At 56.3% G+C, this 18,425-nt stretch overlaps 1 protein-coding gene across 1 annotated transcript in view; it reads right to left on the minus strand.

The window, feature by feature from the left end:
- Nucleotides 1-18,425, minus strand: part of FAM53B (family with sequence similarity 53 member B) — a 77,800-nt gene that overhangs the window by 41,832 nt on the left and 17,543 nt on the right. Inside the window, exon 3 of the mRNA XM_027112877.1 lies at nt 13,139-13,917. Coding sequence (XP_026968678.1) covers nt 13,139-13,917 — 779 coding nt within the window. The remainder of the gene's footprint in view (nt 1-13,138; nt 13,918-18,425) is intronic.

Genomic DNA, 18,425 nt, shown 5'->3' on the forward strand with positions numbered 1-18,425 from the left:
GGCTGTGCAGCCCGCCCCCAGGGACAGGCCTAGAGCTGGTCAGCTGTGCAGAGCCTGGCTCGTGCCGTGCTCGGGGGGCGGGGAGCAAATCCACAGCCCGGTCATCAGAGAGCAGGACGGCAGCACAGAGACGTGACCCAGGGCGGGTGGCACCGCAAAGCCTACCTTGGCATTCCCACCCGGACCCCACGGGAAGGGCCCGCCTGGCCAGCCCATCAGGCCCCATCTGCTGCCGTTCCCCACCTCTCCCCCAGCTCTGCCCTGGCCACGTATCAGACCGAGCGGGGCTGCACAGGCACGATAACTCCAACAGAAAAAACGCCTCGGAGAAGAAGGCAGGATCTCCCCCTCCCCACAGACCTGCTCCACAGGGGGCACAGCAGGGGAGCCTATGATGTCCCTGGTCCATGATGGAGCGGTACCTCGAGCACCCGAATGCTCCGTGGCTCCCGGTCCCCTGGTAGAGAGAGCACAGCCCCAGGGAACTTGCACGTCAGAGCAGGGCCTCTTGCCAGCCCTTCCTTTACCAGCGGGTGCCTGGGGCCTCGCGAAGGACAGGGTTTCTGAGTGGGTCGCAGAGCCGAGCCCCTTAAACCACGGCTGAGTCCCAGTCGCATCCCTCACGTCCCCATCCCGAGGCCTTCCTGCCTACCTAGGCCATGAGCTCCGGAGGCTGACGGCTCGGCCACCTACTTTGGTGTGGCCTTGAGCAAATGCACAGTCCACTACAGGAGCCGCCTTCCACCTGTGGCCACTGAGCACTGGACAAGCGGCCAGTCCGAGTTGAGATGTACTGTAAACGTGACACACATCCTGAGCTTGGAAACTCGGTGTTAGAAAAAGGAAAGAAAAGCACACATCTCCACTAACGACTGATTCCTATCGACTGCACGCTGAAATGACACTGTTTTGGATATACTGGGTTAAATAAAATATATTATTAAATTAATTTTACCTGTTCCTTTTTTCTTTTTAACTGTGGCTACTAGAAGATTTAAAATAATCTCTGTGGCTTCTATTCTGTTTCTGCTGCACGGAGCTGAGACTCAGTTACGGCCCTTAAACTGGATAAGATGCGTCGACCTCACAGGGCTATTCTGAGGAGAAAATTCGATGGGTGAGTCTCCTCTGCAAACCCACTCCCACCCCACTGGCCAGCAGTCAGCAGCCCCACAGCTGCTGCCTCTCACCCCACCTGTGCAGTCACAGGCTGCCCTCTGAGGCCCCTGCGGCCCCATCCTCCGCTCCAGCCTCCCGGCCCCTCTAAGGCCTCCAGGCGGCGGGCTAGGTGGCCTGCTGCTTCCTTCACTGGGCTGCCCATCCAGCTAGTGACAATGACTTCAAGGCCACAAGAAGTAATAAGTCAAAGAAATAATAACGATGACAGTGGTGACGACACTGATCCCAGGGCCAACATTTCCTGAGGATGTCTGTGCACCAGGCCTGCTGCAGGCGCTCCCACAAGCTCAAACCCCACATCACACAGAAGAGGACACGAGGGCCCAGAGCGGGATAGTGACTTGCCCAGGGCCACCTGGCTGGCGAGTGGTACACCAACACTCCACGCCAGGCCCAACTGGCCCCGGAGCCCAGAACCCGCCCTTCCTCTCCTGCCATCCTAGGTGAGGGGCAGACGCGGGCGGGGGTATTTGCTCACAGCTTCCCCACGTGCGTCACGCTGAAGCTCTGGTGTCTCTGCCGAGGGACAGCTAACATCACACCAGTGCAGATGCCATCTCCCTTCTCTTGCCAAATACTTAATGCTGCACCATCGGCCCACGTCTGCTAAAATGCTCGCCCCAACTCACCGCATCGTGCCGCTCCTCTCCTGGCCGTTTCTGAGCGCGATGAAAAAGGGTCTTTTCTGCCGCTGGTCCCCGGCCTGCATACTTGTTCCCATTTTTATTTGCCACCAGTTCTTGGAAAATTCCATTGTCCAAGGCTGTCCCAGATTAAAGTGAGATGGAATCCCTCTAGGTGGATTAGACTTGTTTAAAGCTGGTCCCTGCTATCAAGGGGCTACGGGAGGGTGCGCTGGCCCAGAGCTGGAATGCAGTTAGGACCCTCTGCAAGACTGGACCATGGCACTGAGTCCCAGGCAGGATCCGTCCTTCCACAGGGGACACATGATGCTCCACGACAGAACGGCATGACGAGGGAGACCACCCAGATGGCCCACGAGGGCCCTCCCCTGGTCTCAGTATCTTCCCGGGGAACCCACGTGAGAAAGGGGCAGACAAGAAATTTGGGGTGATAGGGTGAGAAGAGCCCCTCGTGTGAGTGTGATTACAGCCCCGGCCTGGCTGAGCCACTGGCACAGCAAACCCTCAACGCCCCCTTGCGCCTTGTTTGCCAAGTCAGCTCAGTAAGGGGTTTGGTAGGACTTCTCCTTGTGGGACACAGAAGGCCCATTTCTCATGTCTCTTTTCCCTATGTCCAGGTGTGCCCACCATTTCAGAGGGAGAGCAGGACTCCAGGAGGGAAGGGAGACGAGTGCCCGAGGGCTGCGCCCAGAACAGCCTGGCTGGGGGTCAGAGGGGAGGCCGAGCAGGCCCTGGGCTCGGGCAAGTGCAGGACTGGCTGTGACCCCCTTCCCTCCCACAAGACGAGCCACTCTGGGGATGAGACGGATGGCAGCGGCCAAGGGCTTAAGAGATCTTCTGGCAAATCACAAAAACGGGTAACGAAGGCTCTGCTTTGGGGGCTAAGAGGATTATTACAGACTGTGAGGTGTCCACCTGCAGGACATAACTGACATTTTCTGGGCGCCTCCCCTCGGTATGGCAGAGCCAGACTGCAGGGCCAGTCTCCCTTGTGCTCCAGCCTCGTACTATGGAAGGACCTGGAACAGGACAGCTGGGCCGCACTGCTTGGGCAGAGCGGAAACACCTTCCTAGGGAGGCCCTGGTGCCGAAACACGGGACCTCTTCAAGCCTCCGGTGCCCTGGTTTACCAACCAGAAAACTCACAGCTCAAGAAATGCAAAGCCTGCCCAGGGGCTGGGAGGATGAGTCTGTTAGATGGTCTGATATTAGAATTTCGAGGCTACTTCATCAGTGTATGGGCCTAGTGGATATGATAAATAACAGTCATGCTTCCTGACAACGTCCCGAGGCCCTGGGCCAAAGCAGTCTGTGGTGAGAATGTCACCACCTCCACCTGACCTTCAGGAAACCCGAAGCCTAGGCCCAGCCTCGCCCAGGCCCATGGTTCCCCAGTGGTGGCAGGACCCACCCCAGCAGGGGCCCTCTGGAGAGGCCGTGGCCCACAGGCCGTGGGCGGCTGAAGAGTGGCTGGGGCTCCTGTCACTGCTCTGTCACTCGGCAAGCGAGCAGGCAGCCCACACTCAATTTTTCCCCCTGAAGAGGGAGGGGAGGAGCCCTCCCAGGGTGGATGAGGGAGACGGCACCCTGGAGGGGTGCCCAGAACAACCAATTCCCTCCCAACCGGGCTGCAAACACAGGCTGGTACTGTTAGGAGTTAGGACCCCGCTCCCCAGGGCCTGAGCGAGGCTGATGTGTGAAGATGTGGCAGCTGAACGCATCCCCCTCAGGGAGGCCTCTCTATCCCTCCAATCTGAAGCCGGCCACCTCCATCTCCTGTCCCCCGCCCGGCGTTACAAACCACACCAGCCTGCTTTAGTTTCCTTATGGCACACAAATCGCCGTCGGAAATTATCTGGTCCGCGGTCTGCTTGCTTATTATCCCCCCTTTCTAGAAAGTAGTGGCGATTGTGTGTGTCTTGCAGAAATACCTCTGGGCCTGCGTGAGTGCCACCCAGCAGTCACCAGGGAAGTACCTCTGAGTGTAGACGAGGTGGTGGGGAGTGGAGAGGAGAGCGGAGCGGGTCCCTAGCGTCCTGGCCCAGGACACCAGATGGTACCGAGAGCAGCGGGCTCGCCTCGGTCTGCACAGCGCGGCCCACGCCAGGGCCTAGGACGCGGCAGCCGTGTGGAGGTGGGAGGGCAGGGGTTCCCCCAGGTGGCAAGGGTCAGCTCAGAGCCCGGAGCTGCCCATCGTCTCGGCTCCAGGCCACTCCCGCTCTGCACTCTGCTCTGGAGCCAGGGCTCTGCCATCTGGCCACTGCAAGGCTATGTCCATGGGAGGGCTGGAGGAGGGGGCACGGCCGGGCATCGTCCTGTCAGCTTCCCGCGTCACTGCCCCCCAGCCCCGCTCCTCGCCCGTGGGAGCAGTTTGGTCCATTCACAGCACTTGCTGCCAGTCTGCGGCTTTTCCAGCATCCACAGAGCCAACTTCTTCGCCCTCCCTCTCCTCAGCCCCACGGGCCTGTGGACTCCCAGCTGCCGGGCCTTCCAAAGGGCAGCCTCTTCCCGGGTGGGAGCAGCTGCCGGCAGTAGCCGCCTCCGTGATACCCGGTGTTCACGCCTCGGCTTCTCGGTTCTTCAGGAACCTGGTCAACAACCGTCCACAGCAACCTCTCTGGACACACGGGCTGGTTTCTGGCCCCGCCAGAAGGCCCTGGCTAACCCAGGCAGCCGGCCCCACTCTCCACGCATGGGCTCTGTCAAGGGAACCGCTGCGGCACGGCCACCACCCTCTCCACCAAGATGAAACGCGTTACAGGCCCCTGCGCTGTTTCAGGGAAGGCTCTGGGCCTGGTGGCCTCAGTGACATATTATGATGTGAGCTCACTGCTACTGCTCACAAATGAAGCTTCTGGTGGTTGCCTTATATTTTAGAACCAACCATTTCTTTTGTTCTCCAAGGCAGAAAAAAAAGCCACCCCTCGCCCTCCCCAAAAGGAATTATCCAAGAGTGCTACTAAGCCCAACTTTCAAAGGAGGCCTTGTTAATCTTCTCGCCATAAATAGGCAATTAACACCCACTCCGAGTCCAGTCAAACCAAGTTCCTGCCGGCTTGGGGACGTGGCAAAGGGCTGGCTAGCCCTCCTGCATGGCATTTGCTTTCTTTAGTTCTCGACTGTGGCCTGAAGCTGCAAGAAAAAGGCCAGGAATCCAGGACGGCTGATTCCGCAAAAATTTTACAGATAAATGGCTCACGTCAACGGGGATTCTATGTCGATGCCACGCCTGGGACAACGGAGGACTATGTTACAAAAGGCAAAACGGGCATAATTTCACCCTGTGCGGGTCCCCACGAAAGCCAGCGGCCTGTACAGGATAAAAGCACAGGTAGGCGGCAGGCGCGTCACCTCAGGCCCGGCTCATAATTAGTCACACATCCGTTCTCAGCGACCCCGCTCCGTGCTTCCCTGTCTCCGGCCCTCCCAGGGGCAGACCCACAGGCTCACCGAGGGCTTGGAGCTCCTTCCGGGGAGGCGTTATCCCGCCAGCCCCAGTAAGGACGCAGGGATAAGACAGGGAGTGCTGAAATCCTTCCGGGTTTCTCTCAAGCGGCCCCTTGCCCTGCATCCTTCCAGGCTGGGCTGAGGTCACTGCGCTCTGTGAGTGGATTCACAAAGGCCACTGCAGCCCCCTCATTTTCCAGAGACTCTGTCTCAGCTGATGTAAACAGACCAGATGCGGCACAGCCTCGACACGACCCAGTGAGACAAGCCTTCAGAGCTGTGAGAGCATCCTCCTGCGGCCCTGAGCTGCCCCGCATTCTCCAGCCAAGTCCAGAATAGGGGACTCAGTTTCAAGGGGACAAGGACGGAGAAGCTTCAGCAAAGGAGTCGGAGGCTTGGAGGCGGGCGTGACGAGAAAGGGTAGGAATCGGTTTCCTCAGGGTGGGAAAGGGCAGCCTGGGCTGGCAAAGCACTGATACATAAGGGTTTGGGGGCGGGATGGGCTCAAGGACACTTGTGGAAACAAAACGAATCATGGTGATCAGCTATACTTCACTTCTACTGAGAACAGATCATGAAGAAATACAGCCAAAGTGAGGGCTGCAGGTGAGATAACAAAAGGGACTTACGATCAGCAAACTCTAAACACGATAGCTTAAAGACAGTTATCTCTGGGGATTAGGGTGACTGACTCTCGGCCCAGTGAGGTCTGTGACTTGGAAGCTAATGACAAGATCAACGCCCTGGCTGGGCCTGTTGGTCGCGCCTCCAGAACATTTCAGCCCCTAACAGGAATCAGCGTGGCCCCTGCCCTGGTCTAGCCCACGGTCCTCTCTGCCAACAGCTCCCTGCCTCCCCCACCCCTCAGTCCATGCTGCTCCCCGCAGCCAGGAGTGTGAGGGCGGGGCTGTCACTCCCCTGCTTAAAACTCTCCGACGCTTCCCCCTGCGCTCAGAATAAAAGACAAACATCTTCAGAGGACCTACAGAGAAGGCCCTGCACTCGGGTCCCCTGCCCCCATCATCCGCTCTGCTCCAGCCACACGGGGCTCCTCCCAGCCCCCTCCTGACTCCGACCTTGGCGCACACACTCGTGCAAGCCCCCGTAGCCACCCCACCTGCACTCTTCCAGGGCCGCCTCAGGGCTTATTTCCATGGTCACACGATTCTAAGGCACTGTGAGAACACTCTGGAAGCTGGGCCTCTTTTAAATGCTACCGGGGACCACAGATGCCCAATGCACACAGCAGGTGGACAGGGCACTGACAGCCACACTGAGTTCCTGGCCATTCACTCTGCCGCCCAACACAAGACTTCAGCAGGGACGCGGAACCACCATGCGTGGGGACTTGCCTTGGAAACAACCAACACAACATAGTAGACGTTTTCCAGACGTTCCGCACAAAGCAGGGCCGGAGATGTCCTCAGATGCGCCTCCCACAGGCCCACAGGCTGTGGGCTCCTGGGGCAGGGCGTCCGCCTCCTGCCTCCATGTCTGGCACGGGAGAGCAGGGCCTAGCCAGTCGCGGGTGCCCCAAGCTCATGCGGGGAGCTGGAGGGGCTCCCACCTGGGCACCTGGGTTATGAAGCAGAGGCCCCATCCAGAAAGCCCTGGGCACCCCCAGAGCTCTGTTGCCTCAAGCACCCTTCGGCTCAGAGAGGCTCTCAATTAAAGCATGGAAAATCACCAAGTGGCGTTAAAAGCTGCCTCCCTGGCATGTCCCCAGTTGAACTCCTTCTATTTTTCTTTTCCCCAGGAGATCAAAGCTATTGTGTCAACACTCGGCCCTGATCCGAGTGACCTTAAGCAGATTGCTTATGCAACCTGGTGGCTGTGCCTGGGACACAAGGAAGGATCCAGGGGTCTGAATAGGGGTTTCCTCAAATTATGAGACCCCCATCAGGGGTTCTGTGGTGTTTCTGAGAGGAAGGAAGGACTAGAGAGAGCTGAAACTATTCTCCCGCCCCGGCCCTGCCCTGCTCCACGGCTGCAGGATCACAACACCCCTGTGCCAGAAGCAGCAAGCCCAGCTGGCCGCTGGAGCCCATGAGACAGGCCACAGGGTGCGGCTCTGACGCGAAAGCATCGTCCCTGGCTGGATGCACGCCACGTGAGTCCTGCCCACGCCCATGAGAAACAGGAACTGTCATTCCCATTTTACAGACGAGAACATGGAGGCTTACAGAGGGTGACCTGCCCAAGGGCACACGGCTCAAAACAGTAGCAGAGTGGGGAACTGAGCCCCACCTGACACCAGAGCTCACACTTTCTCCTCTGTGTCCCGCGAGTGTCAGCTACCTGGAAGGGGCACCTGGGGGCAGATCACAGCACAGGAGGAGCACTGAACCCGGTCTTCCCAGCCTCCTCAGGAGCCGCGTGGCTTTGCGCAAGTCACCAACTGTCCCGGACTCTCGAGTGAGGGGTGAACAAGAGCAGAGGTGGCGGATCACTTAGCAATGGCCGCCAAGGTCACAGAGGGGAAGATTCTAGACGTCCTCTGAGTTCAACCAGAAGGACCACCGCAACTGACCAGCAATGTCTGTCAAGAGCATGGAAGGAGCTGCCACCCTTGGCATCCACTGCTCTGATGGCCTGGGTCTTAAAGGCTCTCTTCCTCTGTTCAAGTCCATCCTGTTTCCTCACAGGAAGCAACTACTCCCATGTGCCCACAGTGGTTTTGCCTTTACTTTTATTTAGCATTTATGTCATCCCAGTTGGAATCCCAGGGCTTTCCATGACTATTCCTCAAAGATCTTAACACCCACCCGCGTTCTGTGCTGTGAAGGGCGACCCACCTCTGAACTCCTCCGCTTTCTGTCAGCACTGTCAGCACAGTTCCCCAGGCCAGCAGGAAGGATGCTAAGGGTGCAAAGGGGCAGGAAACTGGAGCCAGTGAGGTGGCCGGCCGCTGGCAGAGGGGACAGAAGGCCACAGAGGCTCAGGCAAGCCAGGCCTGAGCCCAGGACTGAGCCAAGAGAAAGCACAGCTGGCCTGCAGCTGCCAGGGCTGCCAGAGTGCGGCCAGTGGTGTGAGGGCCACCCCTCGTTAAAGGCAGGCCCCACCAGCACACTGGCCAGAGCGGGAGGCTGACCAGAGGGGGCCTCACCCAGGGACGACCCTTCCAGCAAAGAGGCACGAGTTACCGATGAGTGTCTGCGAGAAGCCCTCCGCCGACTTCCCCCACCAACCCCTCACCCTTCAGAGCCCACGCGGCCCTGGCCAACCTCCTCTCCTGGACTCGTCCGCAGGACCACGGCTCTCAGCGTAGTTTCTACCTCATGCTTCTTTCCTACCCCAAACTGCCCCCGGCCAGCTTTCACCGGCCCCTCCAACATCTGCTAACACAACAGTTGCTGCCTGTTCCGAGGCCTGCTCTGGGAGCTTCGGGGGCTCAGTGTGTGGGCAGCTGCAATCAATCAAACCTCTGTTCCAGCATCCTGACCCCTCCTCACAAACGTCTCCCTTCTGTTGGAAGCACTGCTGAGAAATACAATTTGTTGCTCTTTCAAGCTGACCAGCTTGGAGTTAAAAATACAGCAGGGCCTATGACACCCCGGGCATGGCGTTCAACGGGTAATCCTTGACTGTCGTTTTGCTGAAATCTTTGCTCATCACACGGGCGATCCATGTCTAAATGGCCACGCACAGCCCAGGTCTCACTGGGAGTCAACCGATGCTTGGTGGTCAAACCAGGTCTCCAAAAAGCAGTAATAAATAATGTCAGCACAAGTCCCGCTAATAAACAACTCACAGGCTCAGGCTGGGCCCTGCCCTCAATGGCGCACGCTGTCACTCTGCAAAGAGGAGGCTGCAGCTTCACATAAAACACCAGGCGGAAGGCACCTCAACAGACCACGTGAGGAAAGCTGCGTGGGGAGGGCAGCAGGACCAGCCCTGGCGCGCACGAGGCAAGACTGACCCCCGGGCCACCTTTGAGCATCTGGCTCTGTGGAACGAGCGGCTGCAGTCACGGTTACAGGGAGGGAGGGCCTTTCGGGGCCAGGTCCTTGCGCCATCCCTCCCCGAGGGGGCCTCCTCTCTACAGTCGCCCTCCCTCACTCAGGACCCAGCTCCCTGCCTGAGAGCCGGGCACTCAGGCTTTAAGAAGCGAAGACAATCTGAACGCAGTTCTCACCAACCCCCTCCCCCACTGCTGCGAAGGACAAGAGCCACCGCTGCTGCCAGCTGGGAGCTGTGCCCGGAGACCTGGCTGGGAGGGCAGGGCACCTGCAGGGGTGTCGGGTGGGCTCCTGGGGTCCCTTCCATCCTGGTACCACGGGTGACAGACATGAGACAAGAACGCTCACACATGCCAGCCTCCTCTGGCAGGTGGCGATTCTGATTCTCTCCCCATTTCACAACCCCCAGCTCCAAAACATGGAGTTTACCGCAGGCTGCGCAGGGCTGCAGGGCAGGCCTCCTTCCCATTTTCAAAAGAGAAGGATGAGGCAAGAACAGGAACCAGCAAGAAGAAATAAGTGGCAAGGACAGAGAAGGGGGGGTAAAATCAGAAGGAAGGAGACGTCAGATAAAGACAAGGGGAGTCTTCAGAACGTCACCCTCTAGGCCCAGTTCTGCCTCTGGAGATGCCCAGAGCAAGCCCACGCCTTCCCGCCCAAGCCCTGCCATCACAACCACCAGCATCTGTCAGCGCTCCCTGGGCCCACATGCAGGTGACGTGTGTGTAGATAAAGACTCACACGTGTATCAAAAGATATCACAGATACACACATTTACACACAGACATCCATACACAGCTACACACATACATGCATGTGCACACACACTGACACATTTACACAGCATACACAGCACACACACACACACGCGCACATATGTGACTTCCCCTATTCCTCCCAACAGTCCTATGTTGGTGGTGGTGGCAGTGCCGGTATTATCTGCTGCACAGAGATGTTAAGCAATTTGCCCAGGGCTGCCAGCCTCCTGCCCCATCTCTGAGGCCTTCTGATTTGTCAATGCCCCGCCCCCCCAGGTGAGGATCTAAAGGTGAACACCGTGTTCCGGAAGGGTCTGTTTCCTCAGAAGGGGCTGGGAGGGACACAGCCCAAGGTCACATCTACCTCTCAAGGCCTCAGCTTCTAGCTCAGAGCCCGTACCTCAGAGCGGTGCCCACCCCAGGGCCTCCCTGTGTGCACGAGGACCTCAGGGCGTTTGGCCTCTCCTGCCCGCCTGACTCTCCCGGGGTCCCTCCCCGGCCCCTTTTCTGTGGCAGCCTGGAGAGGCTCTGGCTACCATCCTTGCTCTGGGCATTGCTGGTGCTCACACAGACCCCAGGGAGGTCCCAGCCCTGGTCAGCGCCTCTGGTGGCCGGGGTTTATCAGAGCTGCCCGTTGCTCCAAAGGTCTGACCGCAATGCACTCACTCTGTACCTTCAGCGAGTCTCTCATGCACCTGGGCCCAGAGCCCATGCACACAGGGGCTCCTTGACAATGATGCTCACGCGGAACCCCTCCCGCCAGGGAGGCGAACGTATAAAGCAAGATCAAAAGACCCACGAGAGAGAGTCTGCGATCCGGCTGCAGGAAAGGGTAGCAGGACACAGAGAGCAGCGCTGACCCTCGGCACAAGCCGGCCTTCCCATCGACGTGCAGACCCGCTCGCTTCCCGGCAGCTAAAGATGTGGGTAAGAGCACGCGGAGGCCAGGGTCTGGGGTCCTGCACCAACCGCTGCCTGGCTGCAAGCAGGTTCCCCCCACCCCCCCCACACCCCCACCCCCGCACCCTCCTGCCCAGCAACAACACCACTCACAGGGTGCCGGCTGCAGGGCCCTACATGCTCCAGGCTGCATCCAGGGCTCTTCAAATGCATAGAGGTGGCCCTAGGCCTGGCTTTCGAGGCTCCGGGAGGAGGAAGGCCCACCTCCCAAGGCCATGAATCACCTGGTGGGGGAGCCGAAGCAGGCGGCGCCCCAGGGGAAGAGGGCTGGCTGGGTCTAGAGGCTTGGTGGGGGGCAGCTCAGGGCCCATCCATCCCCAGGGCTCTGGTCGCAGCCCCTCAGCCCACACGTTTCCCAGGGGCCTCTTCTCTGCTTTCCCCGGGACCCTGCCCTCTCCAGGCCTTGGCTGGGGAAAGACAGGCAGAATGAGGGCAGACCCCTCAGGACTTTGGAGGGCTGCCTGGAGCCAGTGAAGCAGCCCATACACCTGGGCACAGTCCCACGGGGCAAAATATCTTCAAATGGTTTCTACCCAAGTGAGGACGGGAAATGTCTCCAGTGATGCCAGTGGTGTTATTCCAACTTGTGGCTAGTAAAATACAATTACACCTGTACGTCGTTTTTATTACCTATCTAGCTTATTAGCTAATAAAGTAAGCTCAGCATTGAAAATTTAACTGAAGCCATTTATCATACCCACAACTCAGGGCTCTGGGTTTCCTTCAGCAGTCACCCAAATCTGTTACCTTTCCAGCCTTTTTACCTATTTACATTTCTCCAGGAAGGAAAATTCCACCTGCCTGTCCAACTTGAATGAATGTGTTCGATCGTTGTCTAGCCTGGACACCCCTGGAGAGGCGCTGGGAGGAAGGGAAACTGACCATGAAGGCAGGGCCTGGGCTCTTGGACAAAGGTGTCCAGAAAGGCTGGACTCAGGGGTCAGGTGGGTGGTCTAGACCAGAGATACCTGCACCTCTTCTTTTGGGGGGACCTCTAGGCTTGGAGGGAGAACTAGAGGAGAAGGAAACGCCATAAACAGAAGCTGTATTTTCATTCTGAAATGAAAGGAGGCCCGGCTGAAAAAGCAGCACTGGCCACTGAAGGAAGGCAGTGGTGCCCGCCTGGGAAGGGGTGGACACGACAAGCCTGCCTCCACAGACGTGGCCGTACGCTCATGAGCAAGGCCAACCTCTCAGCGCCAAGCTAGTCCCCACTCCCTCAAGCCCAGCCGTGACAGATGCTCACATAACAAGACTAGAAAAGATAATGCTCAAACCGTGGCTCTGAGCACCCGAGGAACCCCTGCACACAGAAGCTAGAGTGCCGCGTTCTACCCACCACATCCATCTGTCCTCGAGTGGACAGGTGGTCACAAGGACCAAGCCTGCTCCCTGGGCCTCACTGTCACGCTCTGATCCTTGGGACTCCACAGTGAGAACCAAACGCAGGCAGCCCTCAGGCTTGGAGGCTGTCCTGATGATGGTGTCTTAACTCCAAGTTCGTCTCATTCAAACCCATACCCAAGATCGGTGTTAGCACGAGGCAGGGCTCTGAGACTCAGAGGATAAAGCACAAGCGACAGGGGTGTGTGGCCAGAGGCCTTGCCTACAGCGAACAGCAAGGATGATTACACAGGTGGCACAGAGCAGAGTGATCACAATTTCTGGATGGTCTCACACTGTTGGCAGTTGAATCAAAAGAATAAGCGCCTCCCCCCATTTCTCGTTCTTTAAAACTAACACCCACGGCCCTGATCTCAGGATCAACATGATCTGAGTGACACTGAATCCCGGCCTGTGCCAGCAGTTCCTACGGCGGCTGCAGGGCTGGGCCCCTGGGAGAGGCTCCAGAGAAGTACCAGGAGGGGGACCACCAGTGTCTGGTGACGCTGGACTGCCCGATGCCCCGCCTCTCGCCATCTGTCTGCTCCTGTACCGCTAGCACGTGTGCAGAGGGAAAGAGCATTTCTGATTTTAAATGGAAAGAAATAGATGTTTAAAAACAAAAAAAGGGGGGCTTGATTTCATCTTTCACTGTACAGAATTTTTAAAATGAGGAAATTAACCCACTTCCTGGGCATTTCTGACACTGGCACCCTGCAGTTGCCCGGGACGGGCCAGGAGCCGTGGAGGCTCCGATGAGCACCTGGGTGCTTCTGCAGCATCTTCCAGCACCTTCTGGGGCTCTTACCTGCGCCATCTTTGCCAGGTCCAGGGAGGGCCTCTGCTCCTGTGCCTCCTCGGGGCGACGCCGCTTAACGCCGACCTTCTTGTCGTTAAGGACACACGGCTGGGAGCGGCTGCGGGAGAGCCCACTGGAGCGTCTGGCCAGCTCCGGCGTCGAGGCAGGGGTGCTGCTGGCTGAGGGGGGACAGTACTCCGCAAAGGAGAACTGCTCATGCGAGCAGGAGAGGGACCGTTGCATGTCCAGTCGGGCCCCGCCCACGGGGCTCGGGTCGGGGCCCCAGATGTCGCCTGCCTGTCTGCAGGTGGCCGAGCCCGGCGTCCCCTGGCAGGGCTGACCGCCAGATCGGTGGTGAAGTCCCGCCTGGTCGTAGGGCGAGGAGAGCATGTTGGCGCGGGACGGGAGGCTGAAGCTGGAGCTCCTCTGCATGGTGCTGAAGCCGTTGGAGTAGCGCTGGACGCTGCCCCCGCTGTAACAGCGCCTCTTTTCAACAGGAGTCCAGACTTTGGACCCCAAGGGCCTCCACGATGTTCGGCAGCTGGACATCTCGTCGGAGAAGGACAGCGACCGGCACTGGCGCTTGCTGGGGGGCGCTGAGGGGTTCCCGCTGTGGTCACTGAGGCTGAGGTCTTTGATCAGGTTGGTGACCGCGCAGGCAGTCGCGGCCTCCCGGCGCCACAGAGCGCGGTCCTGACACTTGTCGGGCAGGCGCTCCCAGATGCCGGCGCTCGGCTGGTCGACCTGAAGAGGGTACTTCCTGTCCAGGTCTCGCCATCTGTCATTTTCTGGTTCGTAAATGACAAAGAGAAACAGGATTGGAGAAGGCCTTCGCGCCAGCCCTCTATCTCCTCACCAAGAACCCGTCTTAAACAGGATGTTAGAGCCAGAAAGGCCCTTAAAAGCCATCCAGTCCAACCTCGCTTTACAGATGAGAAACTGAGGCTCAGAGAGGGGACATGAGTCCCACGGTGCTGAGTCAGAAGCAGGGCAAGGTCTAGGATCCAGGCAGCCCCCAGGACTCCTGAGACGGTTTCCTTTCCAACATACCGTACTACCTCCCAGGAAAGTCCAAAGCACTACTGTTCACCCCAAAGGCTTCTCATTTTCTAGAAGGGGAACTGACTTGCCTCACCCCTGCCCTGGCCGGCAGCAGAGTGGGGGCAACGTGTCTGTTACGTCCCGTCTTAGGGCTCTGCTGCTCTGGGGCTGGGACTCGACGCCCTGGCAGGAAGACCACAACCAAAGATGAGTCTATCAGAACTTCAGAGGGGCTGGAGGTGCTGCCAGGTTAGTGCATCTGAACTCCATCTTCAAAATACTTGCCGACAATAGAAACTGGGTATTTCATGGATTTACATCCCCTCCACCAAAATGTTCCACAACCACATTAGCTGCCAGTCACTGAGGACTTTCCTTGTGTTCACTTGCTCTCTGGCTGAAATCGAGGACAAAGTGGCTAAAATCTATAGAAGTCAGTCTCGGGCTGCAGAGACGTAAGGGTACAATTTCAACTTACACATTCGGGTCTCTCCATGAATGCACGGATAAACAAGCCAACCCTGCTAGGAAATGCGGACTTTTGCACTTGAACCCTTACTTTAGAGAAATATTCAAGAACTATTTGTTATTTTTCAACTATGGAATCAGGCACTGTGCTGAGAATTTTAGGAGAACAACCTTGACACAGTTCTTGTATTCAAGTTCACAACACAAAAGCAAAGTTAAGAAATACGCTGTGCTGCCAGGGGGGGTCAAACATGCTACCATGTTTCTATGTTTTTCTAATCTACACATATTTACAAACTGTGCAAATGTGAATATGGAGAAAAGTATGACCGAGTCAGTCAGCAGAAGGAGAGAAGTAAAATCTGAAATGACTTTCAGTAGCTATTTCACACACACTGATTCTCAGCCCTGCAATCAGTTACTGCGCATCCACCGTGGGTGGTGTAACCCAGCACAGTGCCCTGCACGGCTACCACTGCTGCCCAGATGGGGAGACCCAGGCTTGGGGGGGTTGAGTAAGTGGCCCCAAGCCACACACCTAACAAGTAACGAGATGCAAGCCCAGGCTGACCCAACCCAAAGCCCTTTGCTCTTTTCGCTACACTGCAGCACTGAGGGAACCACAAGGCAGTCTGACCTTGGCCCTGCCCTCAAGGAGTTTACTAGTCGTTCAGGATGAGCCATCACTCAGAAAATTGTGACGTCCTTGCTCCAGGCAGCAAGGACTGTAGGACCATCTTCTCTACCAGTGGCCACTTCTCAAAGGGCCCCGAGAGACACACCTGAGGGACTCACTCCATGCTGAGTGCCACAAGCAGCAACTACTGGACAGGTTCAAAGGGAATGACCAGTGAGGCCCAAAGGGAGCTTCACGAGCCAAAGGAAAAGCCAAATCAGGGCTAAACGTGACGCTCCTTCCTCCAGGGCACCCTGTGCACCCATAAGACGCAGAGCCTGAGGCGCTGGGACCCTGGACAGGGGACATGGCAGGAATCGTCCAGAGGCTGTTCCCACAGGAGGGCCTTAGAAGCTGGAGAGACAGGAGAGAGATCTGCCAAGTTAGGCCAGCTGGGAACAAAGCAGGACTGACGTTAAACGTCCAGTTCATCTCATCCCTGAAATCTGCCCGGGCCCTGATATGCGGCAAGTCTCGATAAGTGTTCCTGTAACTTAATCATTACTAAAAACTGACAAATCATTACCAAAAATTATCTTTTTGCAAATAGCATTTATGTTGTTCAAAATAGGTCCTCACTACCTACCCCTCCTCAAATATTCACCATTCTTTTTTTTTTTTTTTTTTTGGCCACACCGTGCAGTACGTGGGATCTTAGTTCCCCAACCAGGGATCAAACCCGCGCCCCCTGCAGCGGGAGCACAGAATCTTACGCACTGGACCGCCAGGGAAGTCCCTCACCATTCTTTTAAAAGAGTTTCAATTTGACATTTGTCAGCAGTCGAAAGTTCAGTAAACTAATACTAGAGTCAAATTTTTAAAAATACAAACTAACCTTGACTGAGTCACGACCATTTCTGGTTTAGAAAAAGAAAAGTTATCCTCAGAAACAAGTGAAGATTTATGTATGACGATGTTCTTCAAAATGATATGAGTGATGGCAAAATGGTAAACACACCTGAAACGTCCTACAGTAGGGGGCTGGTTAAATAAAGCACCGAGGAATACCATGGAGCATGAAAAAAGCAGTTTCAAAGAATATTAGTGATGTGGAGAAATATAACGATGCAATACTAAGCGTAAAGAAAGGATACAAAACTGCAGAGACAGCGGGATTCCTAGTTAGTAAAATACCTATGTTACATATATGGGAAGATAGAAAGGAAATAAACGAAAATGTTCACGGTTGACTGGCAGAGAGCTGGTTGATTTTTCTCATTTTTGTCTCCCTGGAGCTTCTACGTTTTCTATAAGGACAAATACATGGAGGACCAGGGCCTATGACCCCACCCTCCTCTGGGTTTGCTCCTTTGGTCTTTTAGGAAGTTCCCATCAAACAACGCTCACCACTGACTCCCCTTTTGGGACAAGGCATTGAGGTGCCACATGGGCCACAAATGTGGTCGATGAGGAAGGACCAAACCGAGGGCAGTGAGGGCCCCAAGATGGCGCCATAGTGGCCCCAACTTAAGGAGCCTAGAGCCCACGGGAGACGGTCCCTGTCCCAGGCCTTGGGAAACCTGGGAAATTTAAGAGAGATTGGTCCTATCCTCAGAAGATACCACTTTCTGTTGCATTTTTCTTCCACTGCCCTGGAGTTTTCCCCATCTCTAGGGAGATCGTGAGACAAAGGGCAAGTGGGAGCCAGTTAAGCATGAACGTCCTGTCTCTCCACAGTGGCTACCTTGTGATCTTGGTGCTTCCTGACTCGGGCCTCCCTACTCCAGTCCCATTTCCTTTCTGCCCCCAGAGAACTTTCTGAGGCCCACACATGTCGTGGGCCCCGTCTACTCGTGGTCTCCCCAGTAGGCCCTGTGCTTCCAGGCACGCCGGACTTCCTGTGACAGCAGAAGTCAGACAAGAGTCAGGGAGAGCCAAGATCATCCTTGAAAACCCCTGAAACAGCCCATAAAGCCCACTCCTCCTGGTTTTGTGTACAAAGCCCTGAAGAGTACATAAAACTAAAGTTTAATGAATCGACTGCAGGAATGAGCACAGGTGACATCTCTGTGCAGTGGGGTGTGCATTCGACTTGTTTTGCGGTTTAACTATCAAATCCCCAGTGGGAACTGGGGTTGGATGGCTAACTCTCGCGTGCTCCTACCTGCCTACAGGAACTACCTGTCTCTGTTTTGAAGAGTAAGCCTCTATTGACCTTAATACATAGATACATAGATGTCTTTGTCGTAGGGAGGAGTAAAAGAGTCAGTTCTCAACTCAATCCACCGGTTAAATGCGGGTACAGCACTACCGACCGCCATGGACCTGCAGCTTCCCCTCCCACATGAGCTCTTCCATGTTTTCACACCTTTGCAGAGACCTGCACCAGTCTCTTACTTCCCACTGCAGAGCCAACTCAAACATCACCACCTCTGCAGATACGCCCTCTCATACAAGCCCTCGGGCACCTGCAGCTCTTTGCCTAGACTTTCAATCACGTGGCTCACATCAACTGAACTTTAATGATCTGTTTACGTGTCTACGTCATCTATTGAGCTAGAAGTTCTGGAGCACAGTCCCAGCATGACTCTCCCGTGCCCAGTACACAGCTTGGCACACAGCAGACCTCAGCCGGTGGTGGGTGGAAGAAGGAGGGTATGACGAAGAGCAGATAAAAGCTACAGAGCAGACCATGGTGTTCACTTGGTCTCGCTTATCCTCTGTCCCTGGCACAGGTAACCGTTCCTTGGCCAGGCAGGTCCAACCTGGGCTGTGCCTTGAACTCCCCACCCCACCGCGGCCAGGGATGGTTGTGTATGAACTAGCCAGGGCCCTGGCTGGCACCGCAATAGCTAAGATACTTTGAAAACACGAAGCCTGCCCGATACCGAGCACTGCTACTGTGTGTCAACACCAGCCAGGTGGCCACTTGTTCTGTCTGCGGAGCAGATAATATTTTAATTGTTTCTATCTTTATCACTTCAAGAAGTACAATATAAGAAAAGTAAAAACAATCGAGGCTATGTTTAGCCCTTGTGTTTTCCCCCTTCGCTCGGGGAACAGAAGGCGATTTGTTGGGTCAGGTCACCAGACAAAAGAAACAGGAATAGAAGCTAATTTTTCATGGCAAACCGCCCTGAGCGTTAGGCCCAACGTCATGGTGTACAAAAG

The sequence above is a fragment of the Aethalodelphis obliquidens genome, unplaced genomic scaffold (assembly GCF_003676395.1).
Source record: "Aethalodelphis obliquidens isolate GAN/ISIS:26980383/991018 unplaced genomic scaffold, ASM367639v1 scaffold11, whole genome shotgun sequence".
NCBI classification, from domain to species: Eukaryota; Metazoa; Chordata; class Mammalia; order Artiodactyla; family Delphinidae; genus Aethalodelphis; species Aethalodelphis obliquidens.